Source organism: Protopterus annectens, chromosome 8.part0 (assembly GCF_019279795.1).
Source record: "Protopterus annectens isolate FY-2018-M chromosome 8.part0, PAN1.0, whole genome shotgun sequence".
NCBI classification, from domain to species: Eukaryota; Metazoa; Chordata; order Ceratodontiformes; family Protopteridae; genus Protopterus; species Protopterus annectens.
In genome coordinates this window covers 735,290,718-735,318,476 of record NC_056741.1, presented here as the reverse complement: position 1 = coordinate 735,318,476, position 27,759 = coordinate 735,290,718, and the positions used below count along the sequence as shown (strand labels likewise).

Here is a 27,759-nt window from a genome sequence, read left to right as displayed (position 1 = left end):
GGTACTTCAACCCAGAAAGAAGGGGAAGACAGGCCTCAACCTTATAAAAAGCAGACCCAATGACTTCCCACTACAGCTGCCAAACATCTCTCTCTTGGCAGCCCCCTTGGGGGGAAAACTGACACTTTTCAGTCACAATTGGCAATTAATCACCAAAGACAAATGGGTTCTCAATATTGTGTCTCAAGGTTACAGGTTCCACTTTCACACTCTGCCAAGGTTAAAAGGAATGCCAAATCTGCCACCAAATCAATGGGCAGAGGCTCAAAGGCAAATTACAGCACTCATGGACATGAGAGCTATTCAAGAGGTACCAATACAGGAGCAAGGACAAGGATTTTACTCAAGACTCTTTCTGGTTCCCAGAAAGGACAAAGCCTAGAGGCCCATTCTGGATCTTTCTTCTCTAAACACTTACCTGGATGTTCCAAAATTCAAAATGTTAACACTACAGCAGCTTCTTCCCATGCTGGGCAAGAAAGTTTGGCTCATAACATTGGACCTCAAGGAGGCACACATGCATGTCCCTATCAGACAAAATTGCAGAAGATACCTCAGATTCTTAGCAGGTTCAATGCACTACCAATTCTCTGCACTGCCCTTTGGCTTATCTACTGCGCCCAGGGTCTTTACAAAATGCCTGGCACCAGTAATTGCATTTTGCAGACAAAAAGGAATTCAAATTTACCCATATTTGGATGACTGCCTTATTCAAGCAGAGAGGAAAGACATTCTTATAAAGCATCTGGCATTTGTAAAAAGACTGCTAATTTGCCTAGGGTACACAGTAAACGAAAAGAAATCAAAACTAGTGCCCTCACAAGAGATAATATTCCTGGGTGCCAGCTTAAATACAATGGCCCAGATGGCTTATCTCACACCAGACAAGCAAGGACAACTGATTCAATATTTCCAGTTAATGGCAACAAAGACTCAACTCCCTGCAAGAAAAATTCTGCAGGCCATTGGTTACATGGCATCTTGCATATTACTAATTCCATATGCAAAACTGCATATGAGGAAACTACAGTGGTATCTAAAGAGTGTCTGGTCTAAACACTGTCACAGTTTGGAAACAGTAATACCACTTATTCCATGCCTTCAACAGGAGTTTCGATGGTGGGCTCAAGCCTGTCACCTCAACAAGGGACAGCCTTTCACTCAACCCACAGCCAGGCAAACACTGACAACAGATGCTTTGGATTACGCCTGGGGAGCACACATGGCAGGAAAATGTATTCAGGGCAAGTGGAATGCAGAACAAAGGCATCTTCACATCAATCAAAAAGAGATGCTAGCTGTACAAAATGCCCTTATCGCTTTCAAGGACCTTCTGCATCCAGGACAACTTTTTCTAAGGACAGACAACACCACAGTTATGTGGTACAAGTTATGTGGTACAAGCATTCATATCCCCTCTGCAGACAAGCCATGATCTTGTGGAACACAGCTATAACCTATCAAGTTCATCTGCAAGCACAATTCCTGCCAGGAGAGAAAAACACACTGGCAGACAACTTACGCAGAAACATCATGGATCCACAAATGTTCAGGATGATAACACAGAAATGGTGGAGCCCGGACATAGATCTGTCCGCATCCCCAATGAATTGCCCGCTACAGAAATTCTGCACAAGGACTTACCACCCACAAGCATGGAAAGTGGATGCCCTCTCATTCAGCTGGAAAAACCTACAAGTATACGCTTTCCCACCACTGCCTCTCCTTTCAAAGGTACTCATAAAAGCCAGACAAGAAAGGCCAAAGATGATCCGATTGCCCCAGACTGGCCACGCCAGCACTGGTACCCAATCTTAAAGAACTTAGCACAAGGACCACCATGGATTTTGCCTCAAATCTCACAACTTCTGACTCAGCAAAACAATCAGATACTGCACGGCCAGCTCAAGACTTTAAACCTGGCTGCATGGCAAATTCCTTAGTCAAGCAAGCAATGCCTCTCTCCAAAGCTGTTATGGATGTCATTCTGGAGGCCAGAAGGCCTAGTACCAGGAAAGCATATTCGGATAAATGGAAGAGATTCTGTGCCTGGAACCAGGTTTACAACCTTGACCCTCTTGTCCCAAATATTCTTCAGATACTACAATACTTGACTGAGATGCTGGACAAGGGCCTCTCCTTTTCATCCATTAAGATCCATGCCTCTGCCATCTCTGCTAATTACAACACAGATCCACTACAGTACTTCAGAGGGGCTAAAAACTTAAGACCGCCCCGTAGAGCACCAACTCCAACTTGGGATCTCAACTTTGTCTTGGAGAAATTAACTTTACCTCCTTTTGAGCCAGCTAACTCAGCAGACTTAAAATATGTCTCTTGGAAAACTGCTCTGCTCCTGGCAATAACCTCAGCATGAAGAATTTCAGAATTACAGGCACTAATGGCAGTGGAACCTTTCATCATATTCCACCAAGGCAGGGTGTCTTTAAGAACAAATCCTACTTTTATGCCAAAGGTGGTATCAAGTGTGGCTCTAAACCAAACTATTCACTTGCCAACTTTTTATCCAAATACACAGAATAAAGGGGAGAGACTACTGCATTCTTTGGACATACACAGGCAGTTACGCTTCTACTTGGACAAAAACTAAAGCTTTCAGAAAAACTGAGCAATTGTTTGTATCATATGCTGCAGGAACACAGGGAAAAGCCATTTCAAAACAGACCATTTCAAAATGGATAGGCCATTGCATACATTTCTGCTATACACATCATGGGAAAACTGCACCTAACAACATTAGGTCTCATTCCACCAGGGCAACAGCCACTTCAACTGCTACCTCAGAGGAGTACCTACCAAGGACATTTTGTAAGCAGCAACTTGGAGTTCTGTACATACCTTCACAAAGCAGTACCATCTGCCTCTTTACTCTAAATCCAGAGCTGGCTTTGCCACTGCAGTTCTGCAGGGCCTTATAGCCACCCCTAATGCCTTATAGAACCAGCCACCCTACCTCTGCTTTGGGATTCTACCCAAGTGTGATGACTGCACCAGTGTAACACGATGAACATAGTACAGTTTTGTACCTACCATAAATGTAGATGTTCAAGTGTATACACTGCTGCAGTCCAGGTTACCCTCCCTCCTTCCCCTCTTACTTGCTGTTACTTACCCTAATATTCTACCCTTGCTGCCTATGGGTAGTATTTGCTGGTAACATAAAGTATTTGATTGCTTTTCTTATGTATGTTTTATTATCAATTTACATTGCCTACCTTTTTGGGGGCACCTGACATCTGGGGCAAGAAAAACTGAAGAAAATGGCGTCGGCTGCATCTCATATACCGCTGGCGCACTGACGTCAGGGAAGAAGCGACAGCAACCGACGCCAGACCAAGACTTTGAAACTCGGGCCGACTGCGGGACCGCCTGACGGCAGGATAACCCAAGTGTGATGACTACAGCAGTGTATACACTCAAACATCTACATTTATGGTAGGTACAAAACTGTACTTTGCATACTCAGATTATGACTGTAAATGCTATGATAGGGTTAGTCATCCTACCAGGTTACCAAACAATGGGCCATATCACTGGTGTATGTATACTATGAGTCTGAATGTTTGCTCTCATTGTAAGTGACCTGTTTTAGTGTAACGTCTTAGGCTTGCAAGGGGGACCAAATAACAAAATAATCTTTTAGTAGTAATAGGAGGCAAGGACTCAAACCATAAGTCTCTTTCTCCAGGTACACATCAGAGTAAGTGACAAACACTGAGGAATCTCCTCTCAGTGTAAATCTGTTTTATGGGCACTCATTACTCCAACGTAAGTCACTTATACTGAGAACAAGTCTTTTGGAATTTGGGCTTACGCAACACAATCAACACAAAAAAGACAGCCTCAAATTACACAATAAAAAAGTCAGATCACAAAGAGGGAACATAGAACAGAAGATTAGTAAAGTAGAATTTACAACAATAGAACATGAAGTTATGAAGTACTTGTGAAGTGAAGGATTTAGTGCAGAAAGTCTAACACCGGTTACATCACAGCATGATGGAACAACGAGTACCCGAAGTAAGGAGAAACAGGAGACATCTGAAGAAGAAATATGGACATGTGAAAGTAAGAGGTTTAACATAGTGCAATATTTTTGCAAAGGAGAAAGCAAAACTAAATCACTAAAAAAAGAGCAGCACTAAAGATATTTGCAGAGAAATACAGGCAAAGGCATCCAGACATGGAAAATTTTATAATACAAAAAATAAAAAACAAAGACGAAAAGTAGAAAAGAGGATTAGTAATGGGGAAGTTAACGACATAGAAACTGAGGTTATGGATTACCTGTGAAGTGAAGGATTTAGTGTAGAAAATCTAACTCATAATACATCGCAGAAGGATAGAGCAATGAATCCACAAATTAAGGAGAAACGGTGGAGTAGGAAGCATCTGATCAGTTGACATATGAAGATACTTTGGAGCCTTCAGTAGAAAACCAGTACAATTGTTCATTTCCTTTCTTGGATAGAGGGAGGTTTCTTTGTTCACCAGTGGCAGTGGGGAACTTAGAGCAGCCTATCTATCCCTGGAGGAGTGTTCCCAGCACAAGAATCTGGTAGTCTATTGGCCATTTTGGGCCAATTTCTAGCTCTTTCAAATCCCCCTGTATAAATCCCACTTTGGCGAGGTTTTTGCGCTTGTTACTACTCAGCCAAGCTCCTCGTGGTCCTGCAGAGTGGTGCTAGCAGCAGAGAGGCTAAAAGAGCAACTGCTAACCTGATAAAAGTGTTTTTTCCTGCTACTACCTGGGCGACTGTCCGATCTAGCTAAACTGCAAATATTTCTGCTTCTTGAACTGTTTTAAACTGTCTAAAGTTGTTTTGCACCTGCACTTTTAAAGTTTGTCCTGTTTGTTGCATTTACTTGTTGAGGCTACACACTCAAGTGCGCTAGCCTGTGTTACATATTTATTGCAATTTCCTGCTGTTTGTTGCAAAAAAAAAAAAAAAAAAAAGTTATCCTTGTTTCCCATCTTTCCTGACCTAGAGTAGTCCAAATACAGGCTTTGCTGTATTCTGGACTTTTGGAAAGTTCCTGTGTTGCCATTTCCTTTCTTGGATAGAGGGAGGCTTCTTTGTTCACCAGTGGCAGTGGGGAGCTTGGAGCAGGCTATCTGTCCCTGGAGGAGTGTTCCCAGCACAGGAATCTGGTAGTCTGTTGGCTGTTTTGGGCCAATTTCTAGCTCTTTCAAGTCCGCCTGTATAAAACCCGCTGTAGCGCGGCTTTGCGTGATTTTGTGCATAGTGCTTCATCGAGCAGCGCCGGTTATTTGGGTTTGAGCCTTGGAACTGATCTAGTTCTCATAATAAACACCCTATTCCTATGCTAAAGCCTAGCACTTGCTCACTAAAGCAATTATATAAGTCAGCACTAAAAAATTAAAAGCACTACACCCTCACAAACTCCCCTTGAGTAACTTGTTCCCCATTGGCACTTTTTTTCAATTATAAAGGAATTCCCAATACTATTCTAGCATGTCCAAAGGTCAGTTGTCAATCTCCTCTCCGGTCCAGCTGGTGAACCTGGGAATCTTGAGGCAATGTTACAACTGCCTAATGTACACAGACAACCCTCTCCTCCTCCCAACAAATTCCAACACATGTGAGAGATGCAACCATATAGCCAAACTGGAGGCTAAGCTCTCTCAACTCAGTACTGGCGTAACCAGTCAGGAGGAGAAGGAAACCACACTCACTACAATTCCAGTCTCACGTAGACCTACCACGACAGCAAACCAAACACATAAACACACAAAAACATACTTGGAGGCTCTAAATAAAAATCTGCCTAAGCAACAGAGACCTTCAAAGCAGACACCCAAGCAACCGCTACCCCAAAACAAAACACATGCAACACATAGCTCACAAAGCCAGTGTGCCGAACAGTCACAGCCCTTAAGGCTAAACAACACACCTGATACACTTGTAATAGGTGACTCTATCATCAGGCACACTGACGTCCCGCACACCAGGCTGAACAAGGAGAAGGTCACGGTGAGCTGCCTATCGGGTGCTAGGATCCGCCACATAACACAAGCACTCAGGTCACTCCAAGGCAAGTACAAATATGACTCGGTCATTGTCCATGCTGGTGTGAATGACCTGAGACGTACCTCCCTGGACTACATGAAAAGAGACATAGAGGAGCTCTCTGGGCATGTAGCCCAGGCCAGTATGACCCTGACCTTGAGTAGCATCTTACCCTCACCAAGAATGATGCCACAGTATGAAGACAAGATTATCAATTTCAACAATTGGCTTAAGTATTGGTGTCATTCAAAGGGGATCCAATGCCTGTCAGCCTGGGATGACATGCTCGACAAGCCACGATGCTTCGCTAGGGACGGCTTGCACCTGTCACCCTTGGGCTTTCAGATATTGGCAAAGGCTCTTGCTACCCCATAGTGCCTTTTTAGGCAAGGCTCAAAAGACAAACCCACCTCCATAGGTATCACAAGGGATAAGAAACTAAGAGTAATGCTACTCAACGCCAGAAGTCTAAACCTCAAGATGCACGCACTCGAAACTCTCCTTAGCATGGAGAACATCGATATCTGTGCAGTAACAGAAACCTGGTTCAAGGCTCTCGAGAGCACCCCAGCACTACCAGGTTATACCTCATACCATGCTTTTCGGCCCCAAAACTTGGACCAAACCACAAAAGGAGGGGGAGTATCAATATTCGTCAAAGATACCCACACCTCCAGGTTGGTGGCACAGCACAAAGCATCAGAGACTATCCATGTGCAACTAACAGTGGGTAAAACTGCCTTCCAGTTTATAGCCTGCTACAGACCACCCTCCCAAACCCAGGAACCCCACTCGGCCTTCCTGAGAACACTGGAAAATATGAAGGTCTCTCCAAACACCATTATATTTGGTGACTTCAACTACCCAACCATAGACTGGGAGCATTACTCTAGCTCCAACACCCTAGCCCAAAGGTTCCTAGAATTTATAAACTCAAATGCTATGGAACAACTTGTTACCACTCCCACAAGAGGGGAAAACATACTGGACCTGATCATCACCAACATGGGGACTCTATGCTCCAGACCAGAAGTGTATCCCTCACTGGTAAGATCAGACCATAAACTAATCTCACTGGATATTCACATCCCAGCCCCACCCCATGCCCAGAAAACCACAGTGAAAAACTTCTCTAAAGCAAATTTCACACTCCTCAAAACTGAGGTGGAATCCTTCAAAGCCCCGGCCTCTGGATAATCTGCCCAGACCACAAAATCCTTTATAAACGCATTCTATGAACACCTTCAGGAATGCATGGATCATGCAATCCCAAATAAAACCAAGACCCAATCCTCCAAAGGCAGACGTCCTGTCTGGTGGACCCCAGCCATAAACAAACTATACAATAGAAGGAGGAAGCTACTACATGACAGAGCAAAATCCCAAAAGGAAGGCATCTCTGATCAGTATTAGCAAAAACTACGGCACTCATAAAATCGTCTAAGGCCAGCTTGAGAGAAAAATTGCACAGGACACTAAGGATAATCACAAGGCTTTCTTTAGTTATGTTAGGAACCTGGGTGGGAATTCCCAGATATGCTCAGAATTAGTCCAAAATGACAAAAATACACCGAACCCACAGACATTGCCAACATCCTAGCTGACAGGTTCAGCGCAAACTTCTCCCTCCCCACCAAAAGGGCTAATATCTATCCCAGCAGAGTGCTGCCCCTGACATCTCAGATGCTCAGGTAAGAGCTGCCCTCTCCAAAGCAAGAAACACAGCATCAATGGGACCAGACGGTGTCCCGGGCTGCGTCCTACATGAACTCCAAGAAGAGCTAAACCCAAACCTAAAACTACTGTTCAATCTCAGCCTTACTACAGGATATGTACCCAAAGAGTGGCGTACAGCAACAGTGGTCCCTCTCCACAAAGGTGGTGCCTCAATGGATCCTGGAAACTATCGCCCCATAAGTCTCACTAGCTTGGACTGCAAAGCTGTGGAAAGGATCATCATGGACCTTATAAATAAAGATATTTGGGACCTACAGACACTGGATCCTACCCAGTTCGGCTTTGTTAAGGGCAGATCCTGCCTCTTAAACCTGGTCAGTTTCTTTGAAACAGTCACCAAGGCCATTGACAAGGGGAAGGTGGTCCACACAGCCTACCTGGACCTCGCAAAAGCCTTCGATACAATACCCCACTCGGGCATTATAGATAAGCTCACCAGCTTAAATATAAACCCCTATGTCACTAGATGGGTTGCAAACTGGCTCAAGGACAGAACCCACATAGTTAGAATAGCTGGAGCCATGTCAGACTCCAAACCAGTTACAAGTGGCGTCCCACAAGGCTCAGTTTTGGGACCTCTCTTGTTCGGTATATATTTCTCGGAGGTACAGGCCAACATGGAAGGACTGTGGCTGACCAAGTTCGCAGATGACTGCAAACTGGGCACCATAATAGACTCTCCAGCTGACACAAGCATCCTCCAAAAGGGCCTCATAGAAACAGACAACTGGTGCCAGAGCCATGGCCTCAAGCTAAACGCCAAAAAGTGTATAGTCATCCCCTTTGGTATAAACAAAGTGCCCACAAATTACCACATAGGTGGTAATCCATTAAGTACAGAAGAAGTAATTAGGGACCTGGGGACCCAAGTTGATAGCAATCTCTCATTTGACAACCACGTGGCCAAAGTGGTTAGAAAAACATTTTATATAGCCCACCTAATCATGAAGGGATTCACATCTAGATCAGGGGAGGTCATCGTGCCTCTTTACTCATCCCTCATCAGGCCCATAATTGAGTACAATGCCCCTTTTGGGATGTCCCTTACCAGACACCTGCAGCAACTGGAAAGACCCCAAAAGTACCTCACCAAGAGGATCAAGGGGCTCAAACAGATGCCGTATGCTGCCCGGTTAAAGAAACTCCAGCTCTACTCAGTCGCATACCGCCTGCTCAGAGGCGATCTGTGCCTGACTTATAAAGCCATGTCCAACCCGGAATTAATGGACATGCTGCACCTCAGAAAATCCAAATCCCATCGAGCTACGCTCGAGGGACTTAAACCTCAGCACTGAAATAAATAGGACATGCTGGAGGGACAGATTCATAACCCAGAGGCTCCCTTCACTCTGGAATAAAATCCCAGTCCAGGTTAGGCAGAGTCCCTCATTGACTCTCTTCAAGAGGAATCTTGATGAGTGGATGGGAGATCGTAGGTTTACCCCGGGTATCACTTCTGTGTCACTGTTAACAGAAGCGCAGTATACTAACCTCGAAAAAGGGCATAGCAAAATTAATTTAAAATGGGTGGCGAAAGCCATACACACTCTGGCTAGGCTTATAAATGCCCTAGAGCAGATAGCCTATTATGAACCTATGAACCTATGAACCTATGAACAAATATTCAGATGGTGTTGCAAAACAAGGGAAGGAACAGTAAACTGTGGCAAATCTGACACAGTCAATGTTGTGGAGTGACAGGCTGGTGAGTTCCCATGTGAAAGAGCAACAGGTGACACAGGATGAAACTGAAGAGAATGTGACACAGGAAGATGCTCTGGAACTTTCTATAGAATGCCTGCAGGAAATGGAGAACAAAGAATGTGTTTAGAAGAAAACGATCTAAGAGAAGAGTTACTTGATTTGATAGAAATGGAAAAACATATTAAGATAAATGAAAGAAATAGATTAACCCAAAAAGTTAAACATTTGTGTTGGAGGGAAGCCTTCTAGCTTATCAGTGGGAATGATAAGCACTAGGTAGCCTATCTACCAGAAGAGGAGTGGTTTCTGGCCTAGAAATTGTGGTTTATTGGCTGTTTGGGCAGTTATTTTGGTACTTGCATATTATCACAACCACGCCTTCGCGGCAGTCAAGTATGCTTTCTCGCTAGCTTCTTCCATGCTCCACTTTGTATGCAGCTTAACCACAAGCTAACTCAAGATGCACATAGTTATGAGCATAACAGGAACATTTAATTTAATTTTTCTTTTACAAACAATACATCCTCACATTTTTCCCTGTATAATACTCTCTGTATCAAGCTTTCTCTGTGGCCTGTAATTATCGCTACCACGGGTTTGGCCTGTTAGTATTGCTACCACACTTTATAAACAACATTGTTTGTATTTGGAGTGTTATACTACACGTGTTAATATGCTTTAAAATTTATTTAATTTTTAGAAAATAATTAAAATTTATTGTTAATGCATTGCAGTGTAACACCTACATTTCAGTGCATTTTACAAAGTAAAAGGCAATTTACCATGTTTGCATGCAATTTCATGGAGCATTTTAAAAACGTCTTTAACTATTACATATACAGTCTTGGGAGGGAGGACAAGAAAGCAGGTCAAAAGCAAAACTACGAAAGTCAGACTATAGATCAAATCTTTTAATATATATTACACTACTAGGCTTATTAACTAACTGACTGATCTGATTAAGTAAAGACCAACCCACTATATGCTGTGTGGATTTTGAATTTTATATGGGATCATTCAGTGTGGAAAAAACTAAAGATTCAGTATTATAATGTACCTGGTTGCAGTAATACATCGTTGGGAAAATCAGTTTGTGACTAAAATGATTATTTTTATGTTAAGATGGATTTTCTTTGCATAATTGTTCCACGGTTAAGCTGCAGACACAGTGGAGCATGGAAGAAGCTAGCGAGAAAGTGGACTTGCGACTGCCGCAAAAGCGTGGTTGCGATAATACGCAAGTACCGTTTTTTCCATCTCTTTCAACTTTCTGATTTAAAAGCCAGCATTTGCGCTTGTTTCCTGCCTTTCCTGTAACTAGTCTAGTCCAGATACAGATTTTGCTGTATCCAGGACTTTGTAAGCTGCTGAGCCCCCCAAGCCTGTCTGTGTTGGAGGGAAGCCTTCTTGCTTGTCAGTGGGAGTGGTAAGCACTAGGTAGCCTATCTACCACAAGTAGTTTCTGGCCCAGAAATTGTAGATTATTGGCCATTTGGGCAGTTTTTCCATCTCTCTCATCTTTTTGGTTCAAAAGCCCGCATTTGCACTTGTTTCCCACCTTTCCTGTAACCAGTCTAGTCCAGATACAGACTTGCTGTATCAAAGGACTGTTTGTAAGCTTCTGAGCGGTGCCAAAATCTAATCTTCAAATTTCCCTTAGATCTACTAGATGTTCATTGTGTTTCACTGTTGCAGTCGTGACTGTAGGGTTCTCCCCTGCCGGCAGGCAGCCCTCGGTTGGCCAGAATCCCAAAGTCTGGGTCCGGCATCGGCTGTTCAACCATGCTCCCTGATGTCAGAGCGCCAGGAGTACAAAGCTGACAGCCGACGCCATCTTCCCAGTCTTTCTTGCCGTGCGGTGATAGCAGTTCGCAAGTGCCGGTCGGCTGACTCCTGACGAGTTTTTCTGATATACTTCGGTCCGAAGACTTTCTTCTCCACTCAAAGCTAAGTACCCCGTTGGGGAAACTTTTTTCTTGCTCCACTCCGATGTCAGAAAAAGTTAATAATTGCATTTCATTTGGGAAGCAAATATCTCATAAGGATTTTCATTCTTACTGTATTCCTTGCTTAGGCCCTGACCACGACATAGCTAGTTGTCGGTTTTGTGCTAGATTCAATCAACGTACAATTAAGCGAAGGTACGATTTTGCTTTTCATTACTTCGGTAGGCGCTTTAACTACAAAATGTCGTCGTATACGGTCCCGGCTACTGGAGTTCACAAATGTCGCAAGGATAAAGACGGGCCTCCGAGGTCCAAATCTGATGATAGCGCACAAGTGGAGCCAGCTTCAGGTTCGGCCATCGTCAGTGAGGCGCTTTTGCAGCCCCTGTCGTCGGCCATTTCAGAATCAATGGCTGAAACGGACTCTCATGAGGAGCCAACCAGGCCTTTAAATATTTCTGTTGCAGGACCTTCGGACAATGTTCCTTCAGATGGGTCCGGAGCCGCTGTGCAGGTACCGGCTTCCGAAGGGGTTTTCAGGCCTACTCAGCTACTAGTAAAGGCAAAGCCAAAGACAAAGGCAAAAACTCCTTCTAAATCAAAGACTTCAACACAGGCCTCTTCTGAACCGGTTCCCAAGTCACAGAAACAGTTACTCAAGATGGCGGAGGATTTACTTACTATGATTAGGGGTTCATATCCCCCTCCAGACAAAAGGGCCAAGGCAGGATGTTTATTATGATTCCTCTGATCAGGCTTCTGTTTCCTCAGTTTCTTCTTCTGTTCAGGAATATTCTTTCCCTCCTTATGAGGATTCTGATGCTGAAGAATCCATTCCTTCAGCTTCTCCCCCTGAGGATTTCTCTTTTGGGGAACTTTGCATGAAATGAGGGAACATTTCCACTGGGAAGGACAGGAGTATTCGGAATCCAAGAAAAGACTGAGGGATTTTCTTCTTCTTCCCCAACATAGACCCCATCTTTTCCCACCAGCTCATGAGACAGTTTCTCAGAGGAGCTAAGAACTTAAGACCTCCTAGATCTCCTCCCATTCCTGCTTGGGATCTCAACTATGTTTTGGAAAAACTAACCTTGCCTCCTTTTGAGCCTGCTGCCTCTTCTGACATCGTTTTTATCTTGGAAGACCGCTATCCTGTTAGCCCTAACCTCTGCCAGGAGAGTTTCAGAGTTACAAGCTCTTATGGCTGTGGAACCTTATATTATTTTTCATCAAGACAGGGTATCTTTGAGGACTAATCCTACCTTCATGCCTAAGGTGGTTTCCAAAGTGGCTTTAAATCAAACTATCCACTTGCCAACCTTTTTCCCCACTCCTCAAAATAAAGGGGAAAGGATCTTACATTCCTTGGATGTACACAGACAACTACGTTTTTACCTGAACAGAACCAAGGACATCAGAAAATCAGAACAATTGTTTGTTTCTTATGCTTCAAGTTCCCAAGGTAAAGCCATTTCAAAACAGACCATTTCTAAATGGATTGCTCATGGAATCAGATTTTGTTATTCTCATCATGGAAAGCAAATCCCAGGGAGTATACGGACTCATTCCACCAGAGCTGCTGCCACTTCTGCGGCCTTCCTCAGGGGAGTTCCTACCAAGGACATTTTGGAAGCTGCAACTTGGAGTTCAGTGCATACTTTTTCTAAGCACTACAATCTACCTCTCTACTCTAAGTCTAGGGCAGGCTTTGTCTCTGCAGTCTTGCAGGGCCTTTTAGCCGCCTTCCTCTTTATGACCACCTCCCTTTCTTTCAGCTTTGGGATTCTACCCTACAGTCATGACTGCAACAGTGAAACACGATGAACATAGTACAGTTGTGTACACCTACCATAAATGTAGATGTTCGAGTGTCTTCACTGTTGCAGTCTGCTTTCCCTTCTGTCCCCTCTTATTTTTACTTTTGTGTATTTCCTTTTTTCACCATTCTTCTGAGGTGTATTTGCAAAGGTTATGGGACCTTTTTCATTTTGGGACTCCTGACATCTGGGGCAAGAAAAACTGGAGAAGATGGCGTCGGCTGTCAGCTTTGTACTCCTGGCGCTCTGACATCAGGGAGCATGGTTGAACAGCCGACGCCAGACCCAGACTTTGGGATTCTGGCCGACCGAGGGCTGCCTGCCAGCAGGGGAGAACCCTACAGTCATGACTGCAACAGTGAAGACACTCGAACATCTACATTTATGGTAGGTGTACACAACTGTACTTTCTCTCCTCTCCTGCACTTTTACTAGCTTATTAGTCTAGCACTTTACCAGACTTCTTGTAGCAATTATTGTAGCACACTAAAGTGCTACCAGCACTAAACCTTCTACAAGGAAACAGATCCAGTACTTACTATTAATGCCCACCCCTCCAGGCATGTCTAAAGGTCAGTTCCCTGTTCTTTCTCCTATTAACCTGGTGAACTTGGGCATCCTGAGGCAATGTAGCAACTGCCTCATGTACACCGACAACCCTCTCTTCTTACCTCCCAACATTCAGACTTGCGAGAGATGCACTTATATATCCAGATTGGAAGCCAATTGCTCTCCAGCCAAGACTGGAATAGCTGGTCAAGAGGAGAAGGTCAACACTTGCACCACACCACATGGAACACACAGCTTTCCAGAACACACACCAGCACTGCCTTCACATAAAAACACAAACCACACACCCACCTTCTCGGAGGTTCTCAATAAAAATCTACCCAAACAGCAGAGATATCCAAGGCAGAAATGCACTCGACCTCCACAACACAACACTAGTCATGCAACACATAACTCTCCTAAACAGTGTGCCACTCAACCAAAGCCCCCAAGGCAAAACAGCATGCCCAACACACTAGTCATAGGTGACTCAATAGTGAGGCACACTGATGCCCCATTCACTAGGTTGAATAAGGAGAAAGTAACAGTCAGCTGCCTGTCAGGTGCCAGGATCCGCCACATAACTTCTGCACTCAGGTCCCTCAACAACAGGTACAAATATGACTCGGTCATTGTACATGTGGGTGTGAATGACCTGAGAAGTACCTCCTTGGATTAAATGAAAAGAGACATGGAGGAGCTCTCGGATAAAGTAGTCCAGGCAGCTATGACCCTAGTCTTGGGCAGCATCCTACCATCACCCAGAATGATACCACAGTACAAGCAGAAAATGATTGATTTCAACAATTGGCTAAGTTTCTGGTGTCATTCTAAGGAGATCCAGTATCTGTCTGCCTGGGATGACATGATTGACAGACCTCGATGCTTTGCCAGAAATGGCCGGCATCTGTCACCCCTGGGCTTCCGGATACTGGCCAAGGCTCTTGCCACCCCTATAGTGCCTTTTTTAGGTGGTGTTCCAAAGACCAAATTACCACTGTAACAGCTACAAACAAATGCAGTCTGAGGAATATGCTGCTCAATGCTAGAAGTCTAAATCTCAAAATGCACTTGCTCGAAGCACTCTTTAAAATGGAGAACATTGACATTTGTGCTGTAACAGAGACCTGGTTCAAGGCAGCAGAAAGCACCCCTGTACTACCAGGCTATAACTCATTCCACACCTTTCGGCTCCAGAACTTGGACCGAAGCTCCAAAGGTGGTGGTGCTTCCATATTCATAAAGGATGCGCATACCTCCAGACTGGTAGCCCAACATAATGCATCAGAGATACTTCAGGTGCAGCTAACATTAGGTAAGACTGATTCAGGTCATAGCCTGCTATAGGTCCCCAACCATGTCTCAAGACTCACACTCCACGTTCCTAAGCACCCTGGAGAATATTAGGGTCTAACCTAACACTCTTTTACTAGGTGACTTCAACTACTCCTCCATTAACTGGGAAAACTACTCATGTACCAATACACTTGCCCAACGTTTCCTGGAGTTCATTAATTTCAGTGCCCTGGACCAGCTCATTCTAAACCCCACTAGAAGTAGCAACATCCTTGACCTGGTCATTAGTAAGATGGACGACCGTTGCTTTACACCAATAGTCAGCTCCTCCCTGGCTAGATCTGGCCACAAACTAATCACCTTGGAAATCCACTCCCCCCCCCTCAAAGGTAACCACCATGAAAATCTTCTCCAAAGATAAATTTGGGCTCCTAAAAACAGAGGTGGCTAACATCACGGCACCCATGCAAATGGAGAATAGTTGCATGACTGCTGAATCATACACCAATGCACTGTACGAACACGTACACAAATGCATGGATCTCGCCATACCCAATAGAACCAAGATGCTCTCCTCCAAAAAAAGGAAGCCAATCTGGTGGTCCCACAACAGATACTGCCAATATACTGGCCGACAGATTCAGTGCCAACTTTACACCCCCCCCAAAGGACCAATCACAATACCAGTAGATTGCCAGGCACCCAGTATTACTGTTGCACAGGTTAAAACAGCACTGTCCAAGGCCAAGAATACAGCTTCTGTGGGACCTGACAATATCCCTGGCTGTGTTCTACATGAACTGAAGGGGTGGGATGGCGGCTTAATGGCTAAGGTGTTTGCCTTACAAACACAGGGTGCAGGGTTTGAGTCTCACAAGGGATAATTGGCTAGGCTTAAAATGGCTCACAAGAGCAGTTAGCTTAGTACTAACCTATGAACCTATGAACTACAGAGTGAACTGGCACCTCACCTCTGTGCCCTGTTCAATCAAAGCTTCACCTTGGGCTTTGTTCCTGACAAATGGCACACTGCTACAGTCATCCCTCTCCACAAAGGAGAAGCAATTACAGACCCTGGGAACTATTGCCCCATTAGCCTGATGAGTCTGACATGCAAAGCTATGGAACGCATCATCATGGACCTAATAAACAAGGATATAAAGAATCTCCAAACTCTGGATCCCACACAGTTTGGTTTTGTGAAGGGTAGATCATGCCTGCTCAACTTGGTTGACTTTTTTGAGTCAGTCACCAGAGCTGTGGATGAAGGCAAGGTGGTTCATACAGCCTACCTTGATCTGGCCAAGGCCTTTGATACCATTCCCCACTCAGGAATCATAGAAAAACTCACTAAGCTAGGCCTCAACCCCTATATCAATAGGTGGGTTGCAGACTGGCTCACAGATAGAACCCACAGTGTGAAAGTAGCTGACTCCAAGTCAGACTGCCGACTAGTCACGAGTGGAGTCCCACAGGATTGGGTCCTGAAGTCCAGGCCAACACGAAGAGACTCTGACAAAGTTTGCAGACAATTGCAAGTTGGGAGCTATTATTAACTCCCCAAGTGATGTTGACATCCCACAGAATGGCCTCACTGAGACCAATGACTGGTGTCAGAACCATGGCCTTAAGCTCAGTCCGAAAAAATGTGTCATCATCCCCTTTGGGAAAAAAACAGTTCCCATGTATTACCACATTGATGGTAGTCCACTGAACACAGAACGCGTTATAAGAGACCTGGGAACACAGGTTGACAGCAGCCTCTCATTTGATCACCACATTGTCACTGTGGTCAGATAGTCCTTCTATGTGGCACATCTCATTACTAAGGGTTTTGCATCCAGTTAGAAAGAGGTCATTGTCTCCCTCTACTCTTCCCTCATTAGGCCAATCATCAAGTACAATCCCTCATTTGGCATGTACCTCACTAGACACCTGCAACAACTGGAGAGGCCGCAAAAGTACCTCACAAAGAGGATCCTAGGCCTTAAACACTTGTCCTATATGGACAAACTCAAAAAGCTTCAACTAGTCTCTGTTTCATATCGCCTACTTAGAGCTGATCTCTGGCTAGGTTTGTAAAAACCCCAGGGCCATTAGCCTAGTATACATCTATGAACCTATGAACACAGTAATTAGGACTGTCCATAGAGATTCATGTGATATAACAGAAGTAAATAGGATATAATATTGTGCAGCTAAATTAATAACAGATAGTGTTACCACAAAAGCACAGGGTAGTAAGGGAAAGGAAGGGGAGAAATCGAATTCCATCATGGAAGTATCGAATAGAGAAAACTATAAAGCAATTAAGACAACACGTGCCAATACTTCTATCGCAGAGGGAACAGATCAACAAAAGTACCGAGAAAGACGTAATAAAAGCAATGCACAGTATCAGAACTGATCAGGATCTATCATGCACTATCGCAGATAGTAAACTAAAAATATCAGCACAGGCAGCAAAACTTAGAAAATATGCAGATAAATATAATGTAAAAGTACAAAATAAGCAATTTATTGATGACCCAAAAAAGTTTTATAGAGAATTGGGAAACAAGGCAAAACCAATTGAAACACCAACAAAGAAGAAATCAATTAATTTTCGAGGAAAATCTATGAAGATCCTATGGAACATAAAGATGCTAAATGAATAGAAGAAAGAAGAGAAAACATAAGTTCAAATGTATAGGATATAAAATTGGATAAAGTAGTGGATAGAGATATTGAAACAAAGTTAAGAAAAGCTCCTAATTGGAAAATCCCAGGCCCAGATGCAGTACCTAACTCTTGGCTAAAAGAATTAACATCTTTATATGAAGATTTAGCCATAAATAAGACGTATTTATATATGCACCCCTAACAGACACCAGCCTGGTTAACAACAGGAAAATAATACTCCTGCTTAAGAGCAAACCTGCAAGCTGTCCTACAGATTATAGACCAATAAGTTGCCTTCCGATGACGTATAAACTATACACTGGAATTGATGCCAACAGAGTTTGTACTCATTTAGAAGAAAACTCAATCATGGAAATAGAACAAAAGGGTAATAAAAGAAAGTCATATGGAATAAAGGATCATTTGTTGTTAAAGTCATAATGGAGGACTGTAAAAAAAGGGAAATAATGTGGTATGAATAGACTATAAAAATGCATTTAACAGTATCCCATATTCATGGATAAAAGAATGCTTAAAAAATGTGTAGGATACAACCCTACACTGATCAATTACATTACAGCAACCATGAAACAGTGGCAAACCACTTTGCAGTTAAGCCATGATAAGGGACAAATTATTACTCCAGGGATAAAAATTAAAAGGGGGATATTCCAGGGTGACCCTCTGTCACCACTGCTCTTTTTTCTTGACCTTAACAGATTAGGTCATGGCTACAATTTCGTGAAGGATCAGATACAAAGGCAAGAAATGCGTAAAATGCATAAATATAGTTGCAAGTATAGAAAACTCTTGGAACAACCTCATGTCTATCAGGATCAAACACAGGAATGGTTAAGGAGAGGTGAATTTAAACCAAAGGATGAAAGATTAATATTGGCAACCCAAGACAGTGGACTATGTACATGTCGGTTTACAAAGTCCATTGAATGTCACAGACAAATATAGGTTTTGTAAAACAGAAATGGAAGCAGTTACACATGTTGTTGCTGGTTGTGATATACAGACAGAAGGACTGTATACTAAAAGGCAAAATAATGTGGCAAGACTGTTGCGTTGGAGATTGTGCAAACATTGTAATAGTGAAGTAGCTGAAAAACACTGGAAACATAAGCCACAAAGCATCATAGAAAATGATGAAGTTTATATCACGTGGAGTCATCTGTTACCAACAGTTCAAAAATAGATGCAAGAAAACCAGATATAGTAGTCCATGAAAAGAAGACAAAAGTAGCACTGATCATTGAAGTTGCTCCACTCAGTGACTACAGTGTCTTACATACAGAGAGACACAAAGTCATAAAATACCAGGATTTTGCAGGCAGAAATGAAGTCAATGTGAAAGAAGGCTAGCCAGACAGTTGCAGTAGTAGTAGGAGCAATGGGTCTTATAAAAAAGAATTTACAGTCACACTTAGACATGTTATTGATACTTGTTACTCTGTATGAATTGCAGGAGGAGTCATTACTGGGCACATTGCGGGTGCTGCAAATAGTACTTTTGGCTGACATCAAAGATTAAAACAATACTAATTTCATGAACTTTAATCGTACTTTGACTTGGGAATGGGGTCCATTCCCGTCATGTTATTAGCAACTCTAAAGATGTGGAGAAATTAAAAAAGAGTAAGTCACTTAACATCGAGATCATGTCTTTTGGAATTAGGGAAGGCTTATACTGCAATAAGTCACTTACACTGAGTGTAAATCTTTTTGCAATTTGGCCCAATAAGCAACAAAGATGGCTTCCCCTTTTTGCCATTCTTTTCAGTCAGAGTGGTGCAGTTAAGTCGCAGGGACAATTTCTGATCAAACTTGAATATCCAATCCATTAAAAAGCCTATTAATTCAGGAAACTACTGAGCAAGATTAACCTTTTCCACTGATTCATATTTGTAAGTCAAGAAGAATCTCTGGATGAAAAATGTAAACAAAGCTGTAGAGGCATGTCCGCTATGTTTCAGGTCAAAAGTGCCCTATAGCATGAAATGGTATTTAACTGGTGATTCTAAACACTCAAATGATCCTTCTCTTGGAGGCATACAGTCTGTGGGAAATAACCCTTAAAGATTTCCATGAGATTGTTATTAGTATTAGATGTGTTTTCAGATCAGGGTAGGAAATACAGAACAAGTTATGCAAATGTTAAGGGATTTGCATGAAAGAACCAAGTCAGATATAAAATGGTGACAAAGATGACAAGGAACGTTTAGTGTCTGTGAAACAAAAGTTTGCCAAATATCCATGAGAGTGAGATGCTGCGGGGTGGGGAAGGTGAATATTCAACAATTTTACATTTTTCTCCCAAAAACAACCTTCCAAAGTCTATGAGATGGATACAGAAACCAATGAACATGGTTCTTGAGCCATTCCTAAAGACAGAAGAAAGACTTCTTGCATCCTTAAATCTACTATCATTCCTGACAAGGCATGCCAGGAATGAAAATCCACTGCTAAAATTGTTTGGAGGAACTGTATTCAGGGCACTAATGAGAATAGACTCAATTTGTTTTGCCTCGCTTCTGTTAGTAGTAATAGGAAGAAAGGACTCGAGCCTTTGGTGAAGCGCTTGAACATTCTGAGTGTGATACTATTACTGATGATGTCTGTACAACTGAACTGAATATTACTTACAAAATTTATGTTTATAAATTTTCAGATACCGTTAAACTTTTGAAAAAACTGAAAGAAAAATCACAGTATTAAGAAATCATAACCTGATAAACTAGAAGAGAGGTTAGAGAAGAAATGGACTATATTGTGAGTCTTGTATATCATTAGCTTGTTTGGGATTGCATTGCTTGCTTGCAGAAAAAAAAAAGTTTTCCAAAGCCATTCATGTAAGGTTTGTGCTTACTCATGCTGAATAAAAATGACAACTGTTTACATACTTTTACAGTAATGACATCACAAGAATGCAGGATAAATTTACAGCAGTTAATATGTTTGCATCATGCTGTAGATAAGCACAAGTGTAAGCTGCTACTCATAATGTCACAGACATACTGCATTTAGTGTAAGAATCTGAACACAGATCCAGCTCTGTGACAGAGAGACGAAGCTCTGATTACAGCCCAGGTAGCATGGGTCTAATTAACTGCCTGAGAACCTGTAGGAGCTGGCATGTTCAGGAAAGGAATGACAAGGCTTCGCCTGCTCACATTTCCTAACAAAAGTTGTACGGGGGTGACATGTAGGCAGGGCTTGACTGCTCATCCAGCTCATGTGGAGGAGGCTGAAGAGGAAGAGTGGTTGCTGGGTTGAGTAAGTGGGTCAGTCTGAGGGGAATACCCATCCTCAGGCCTGGCGACTGCCCCAGTAACCATGCCTTATAGTTTGGTTCGGCCTTCATCAGGATGCCAGTATATAAGAGGGGTAGGGATACAAACTGGTATGCCAGTCTGCCTCAGTGAGCAGACGTGGTGGCTTCTTGGTTTATTCACCTTCTCTGGGAGACCTGTCTTCAGTGCTTTTACCTAATTGTAAGATAAAAATATCTAAAATTTATGATTATATAGGTTCATAGGTAGGTACTAGGCTATCGGCCCAAGGCCTATGTAAGCCTAGCCAGCAAGGTTCCATAGCTTACGCCACCCAAGAAAGTTATTTTCCTATGCCACTGTCCAGCAGAGACACAGAAGTGATCCCCAGGGTGTATTTCCTATTTCCCATCCACTCATCAAGATTTTTCTTGAAGAGTGCTAATGAGGAACTTTGCTTGACATAGATGGGTAGTTTTTTTCCAGAGTATAGGAAGTCACTGAGACAGGAATCTATCCCTGCAGTGTGTCCTGTTTATTGTGGTGACGAGGTTTAGGTCCCTAGAACGTGTAGCTCGGAGGGATTGGGATTTCTTTAGGTGTAGCATGTCCAACAGCTCTAGGTTTGACATAGCTTTATATGTTAGGCAGAGATCACCTCAGAGTAGATGATATGCTACGGAGTAAAGCTGGAGTTTTTTGAGGCGGTCAGTGTAGGGCATTTGTTTGAGGCCAGTAATCCTCTTTGTGAGGTACTTCTGTGGCCTTTCCAGCTGCTGCAGATGTCTTGTGAGGTACATTCCAAAAGAGGCATTGTACTCTATAATGGGTCTAATGAGTGACTAGTACAATGACCTCTTTTTTCCTGGATGAGAACCCTTTTATGATGAGGTGTGCCACGTAAAAGGACTTCCTGACTACTGTGGCGATGTGACTATCAAAGGAGAGACTACTGTCCACCTGGGTCCCAAGGTCTCTTATCACGCATTCGGTGTTAAGTAGATTGCTGCCTATGTGGTAGTTCATGGGTACAGAGTTTTTACCAAAGAGGATGACACTGCACTTTTTGGCAATATGTACATATTTTATTTTTTCTACTGTTGTGTAATGTGTTCTTTTTACTGTTTCATATGCTGTAATAGTTTTTTTTTTTTTTTTTTTTTACTTGAGGAAAGTGGATGAAATTTCTAAGATTTTAATGTTTTCTTTATGTGATCATGTGATTTGTCAGTGTTTGCTAGATACTGGCTTATTTAAACTTGAAACAACTGAGAGGTTATATTCTAGTGAAGACTAGTGAAACACTTAGACTAAATTTCTTATTGGGAGGACTGACTTAATGGTTGTTCTTATTGGGGGATTGACTTAGGGGATTGACTTAATGATTAGGGTGTTTGCCTCACAGGGACAAGGTACAAAGTTTGATTCTCACTTTTGGGGAAGTATGGCTAGGCTTAAAAAGGCTCCTGGGGTCGTTACCTATGAACCTCTAAATGTGTTTTTTGTTGTGGTTACCAGTAGATGCTTGTTCTTTTGATTATGTTTTAGAAATACTTTTCATAACACAAAGTATGTCAGTGTTGCATACAGTTTAAAAAACAGTTTAAAAAAGATAGACACTGAAAGAATGGAATAGGAAAATGTCCTTCTATTCATATGCTGCTGTATCCATAACATGAGGGAGTCTGCCTCTGGTTGACTTGTATGTCCAGCCATTTTACAAAAGATAAATGCTACTGCGAAGGTACATGCGATGGCCCGCATCACTCAGCGTACGTTGGCCATAAAAGGATGTCAGGTATAAAGTGGACATCAGCATGCACCTACCTCAGAACTTTTCTGCCACCTTTGTGACTACCAGCTCCGGTCGTCACTCGCTTGGAAAAGTGACTTTGTGCTTGTCTGCATTCAGATAAGTACCCTATTGGGGTTTTTGTTACCTTCTTGCTACTGTGTTGTTGGTTTGTCAGGTAGAAAGGGCAAGTGTCGGGAGAAGGCAAATTCCACATAAAGACTCACACGAGCTCTGCTTATTCTGTCTAAGCCAAGACCATGACTATACCATTTGTGAAATTTTACAGGCCTTTGTACCTAAAACTCTTAGACGCCATCTTGCCTCTCTAAAACTTTACCTAGAGAATCAGAGGCTGAAATGATTAGCTAAAGATATGGACCCAACATCGGGAACATCAGAGGAGCCACCCAAGAAAAAGGCCAACAAGTCTTGGCCTGATCCTGCGAATGCGCCCTCTATTCCAAATGTACCTCTTGAGGCTGGTGAAGACCTGGAGTCTGAGTTGGAATCTGTGGACCTTCCACTGATGGGTACCTGGGAGGAAGCCATTAGGGAGGCTCCCAGCATGTCCCAGAGGGAGTCACAAGTGTCTGACTCAGGCGCTAGGGGGAGCCAGGGCTTATCATCTCTGAGGGCCAGCATGCGGTTACCCAAATCCTGGTTCATGAAGAGGTTATTTTGGACATCATTGAGTGTCACCCGACATATGGTTTTTCTTCTCTACATCGCATCTCAGACACTTCTGTGTCGGATGTTCCCAAAAAAGAGGAAGCAGAAAACCAAACACTCTGCTCCTTCTCAGCTGACCATGTCACTGGACCAAACCCCTGACTGACAGGCCTTTACCCAAGGCCTACTTAATGCCTTCTTAGCCTTATGCCAGGCCTCTGTGCCTGCCGTGGCCCCTTCAGTTTCCACTCCTAAGAGTAAGCTGTTGCCTAATACTTCCTCTGAGTAAGAGGACTCTTCAGGGGATGAATCCCTCACTTACACCTCGTAAGTTGCCTCTCCTCTGAGGTATGCTTCCACAGAGGATGAGTCCAATGGAACCGATTCCCCAGGGGAAGACATTACATTTGGGGAAACAATAGTACAGATGAAGGACTTTTTGAAATGGGACTGCAGTCCAGTTTCTGAGACCCAAAATTGTTATTATGACCTCTTACAAATGTATAGTTTCTCACCCTGCCTTCACCCTGATGCTTGCCTGACTCCTGAGTACTCCATAGTCGCTAGTTCCCGGCGGAATTCAGTTCTGAGGTAGGTGCATGCTGATGTCCGCTGTATACCTGACCTCAGTTTATGGCTTATGTATGCTGAGTGATGCGGGCTATTGCAGGTACCTTTGCAGTAGCATTTATCTTTTGTAAAATGGCTGGATGTACGAGTCAACCAGAGGCATATTCACTCATGTTATGGCTACAGCAGCATATAGAAGAGAAGGACATATAAAGTTATGGTAAGATTTTACACAACTGTACTTTCACCCTGGTTTGGCACCTACATCTCTTATGAACACAGCCTGTAAATGGTTCATCTCCCGGGCCCCTGCTTGTAAATATTTCACCTCCCAACCCCCTGCTTACACTTATCAAGGATACCAGAACTTGTCAGAGATTTAGGATGCATGGCTAGGCTTAAAAGTTAGCCTAGTAAACACCTATGACCCTACAGACTGTTTGTGTTTATGGAGTCTGCTCATTATTAATGATATTCAGAAAAAAGAAACAGGATTTATATTTATACATTCGGTGAGTATGTGCAAGCTATAAAACATGAAAGGGGAAGACACTGCCATATTGGTTGAGATTTTTTATCTCACAGAGACGAGATGCAGGGTTTGACTTTGATCTTTGGCTATTGGCTGGGCTTGTAGTAATCTGCAGACTGATAGCCTACTATTTGTTTGATAATGGTTTTAACATAATGGTTAAGGTCTTTACCTCATAGACTCAAAGTACAGGGCTTGATTCTGACCTCGGGTTATTGACTAGGCTTAAAATGGCCCTTTTGGGCATTTTAACTAGTATTCACCATTGAACCTATAATGAACGTGACTGAATGAGTAGCAGTGTACATGGATGTATAGTTACTGCAATCAGTCTTACTTTGTAAATATTTTATTTTGCTACTTACTAGGCTGTCAGGTTATATTAGTGCTAAGTAAAAAATATGTATTATGGAAGACATTTTGTGCATTATTTCCCATATTTGATGCCTCAGGCTTTTTAATTGCATACATCTGCCTATCTCTTCCATTCAGTTATACACAGGAGACAGGGAGTACTCAGGCGATAAGGATCACTGTTGTGTTCATGGTGTGAGCTCAAGAAAGGGTACAGAAATTAGCCCAAATGACTGTGTTGTTGAATCAGAATTACTATTTTTCCAGTGCTTTATTGGATGGAATTAATTGTTGGCTATTTTCTCTCCAACCAGGATATGATTCGAGTGATTATCGGTTGCCTTCTGTACTTTATTACCTCACTGATTGTAATTATCAGGGGATATGATGGTGCACTCATTGCAGGAGGGGTAAGTACACATTCACCTCTATGGACCATTTCTTTCCTTCTTCAGATACTTTCTTTCACAAGTCTTGTTTCAGTGTGCCTGACTGAGTTGAGTCTCATGGCGTTTTATTGCCAGTAATTATAAGGGAAATGTTCAAGTGAGATTTGTCACAGTCAAACATAAGTATTAAAAATAGCAGCTATAAACTGTTATTTTATACCTTTGAAAGAATCTTTTCCACTGATATGTATGCACTTTTGAAGCTATAAACCACTAGCATCATTCTTACTTGAACATTTTAAATGTATTGTGTGCATCTTCGCTCTATATCTTCACACTTGCTGTCACTACTGTTTTGTAAGCACTAATTGCAGTGGAGCAACTTCAGCCTAGTGTTACTAAACGTAGGGCTATCATTATTGGCATCTACACCATACTCTTAATTTCTTAGTGCAAAAAATCTAACAAAGCCAGAAGTAATTGGGGGACAAAGGCCCCCAAAAAGGCACATATTTTAAATATTGCTCTTATAAACTTCAAAAGTTGCAAGAGTAACAGGTTTTGTGTAAGCATACATTGCCTGAAGGATATGAAGTCTGAAACTCAAATGTATGTTATTATTTAGTGACTTCAGTCCTCAGTGATTTGTTAGAAAACCAAAAATATGAGGCAAAAATCTAGATGTTCTGCGAAAATCTGGACAGTTGAGAGGTATAATCTATACTGTCCCATATAACCACCAACACCAATACGGTCACTAAACACATTCAAAGTGCTGTACCTGTAGAGGTGGTATTGTACATAAAGAGATATGTATACAGAATTGTAGACCATCTCTTTTGGCTTCACAGAACACAGAGGGCCAGGGTCCACCAGCAAATGATATACAGCTGCAATCCTGTTTAGTCTTCCAGAGTAAAAGGGTTTATTATTGCTTCTGGTTGCGCGTTTGCAATAAGATGATGAGCACTTGTCTAACATTTCAGGCCTCTAGCAGCTTTATGGTCAGAAGATTTGGCAACAATGGCAGTGAGCAGTGCCTGAGCCAGTAAACAGGGGGTGCTGGAGTCCTGCTTAGTTCGCTGCCACAGACAAGCTAACCAAGCTCCTTATCATTAAGAAACACAGAAGCACCACTAGTGAGAGGTCCTAGAAACAAATCAACCTGGAAAATAACACCGTAGATGCAGTTAAGGATAGTTCTAGGAAAGATGGGGGGGGGGTTCCATGGGCTTTTACAACCATAAAAATGGAAAGCAGATTTTTGTGTGCCTGTGCGTGCATGCATACGGATGCATGTGTGTCCATGCATGGTGGCTCTGTATTTGTGGGTGGACACATGTTTATGGTGACTGGCTTTGTCTGGATGTGTGTGTTTATGTGCATCCCCTTTTGCTCACTCAGCATAATATCATTTACCTGGAAGTGATCAAGGCACACTCCTGCAACTCTCAGTTTCCAAAAGATTAATACTGAAAACTGATGAGTCAAAAGCTTAAAAACAAAACAAATTTTTTTTGTTGGGGGTGCAAGCTCCCCATGCACCCCTATGTAAGGGAGCTCCATCTCTCATACCCCCCTAAATTATTTATGCCACCTCCATGGTCATAGATGAGAAAAGGAAAAATCCCTGAAAAGTTCTCCACTGGCTCACACAACACAACATAGTACAGTGTGGTGAAACTCACCACAATACTAAATGTATGCATTACAGTCAGTTATACCTTAACCTAACTGAAACTTACCTAATAAAAATGCTAAGTTATCTGTTAATTATGTACCCTATTTAAATAATTAGTCCACCAGTGCTGAAATGACCATTAACTATGCCACATAAAATCACTTAAAAAAAATCAAGCTTTAGCAATTTTTCCCAATCTGTGTTTTTTCTATCCCACTCCTCATCAGTGCACACCATCCAGGGACTGAATAGAAACTCATGATGCCTAGGTTCATGGGTAGTTACTAGACTTACAGTCCAGGAGACCACTCTGGAGTCTAGCCTAAATTCCCAATTGCCCCCCAAAGCACAGTCTGTTTAAATGACTTGCTCAAGGTCACAAAATAGCCAAGTGAGGCCTGAAGGACTCGTACCCTATACCACAGGAAATACACATCACAGCCTTAACCCTCTTTGCCAAATGCAATTAGAAATCTATCTTCCTTTTTATTGCATCACAGTATCTATCACTTCTGAAATTATTTTGCCAAGGAAAACAAACACAGCAAGTATCCTCAATTCTTTTTTGTTTTATCACCCTCGGTAGGGTCATGAAGCTGTTAAAGTTCAAAATTCACAACATTTTGACTCTGAACTGCCATATGCATTTTTCCCTTTCCTGTGCCCACAAAGCTGGTAAATATTTTACAGTCTGAAGGTGAATAAATCTAATAACCACCAAGTGCAAC

At 42.6% G+C, this 27,759-nt stretch overlaps 1 protein-coding gene across 1 annotated transcript in view; it reads left to right on the top strand.

Annotated features, from left to right (window-relative positions):
• PLP2 (proteolipid protein 2) overlaps positions 1-27,759 on the top strand; it is a 402,641-nt gene that overhangs the window by 303,853 nt on the left and 71,029 nt on the right. Inside the window, exon 3 of the mRNA XM_044080196.1 lies at positions 25,276-25,371. Within this exon, the coding sequence (XP_043936131.1) occupies positions 25,276-25,371 (96 nt within the window). The remainder of the gene's footprint in view (positions 1-25,275; positions 25,372-27,759) is intronic.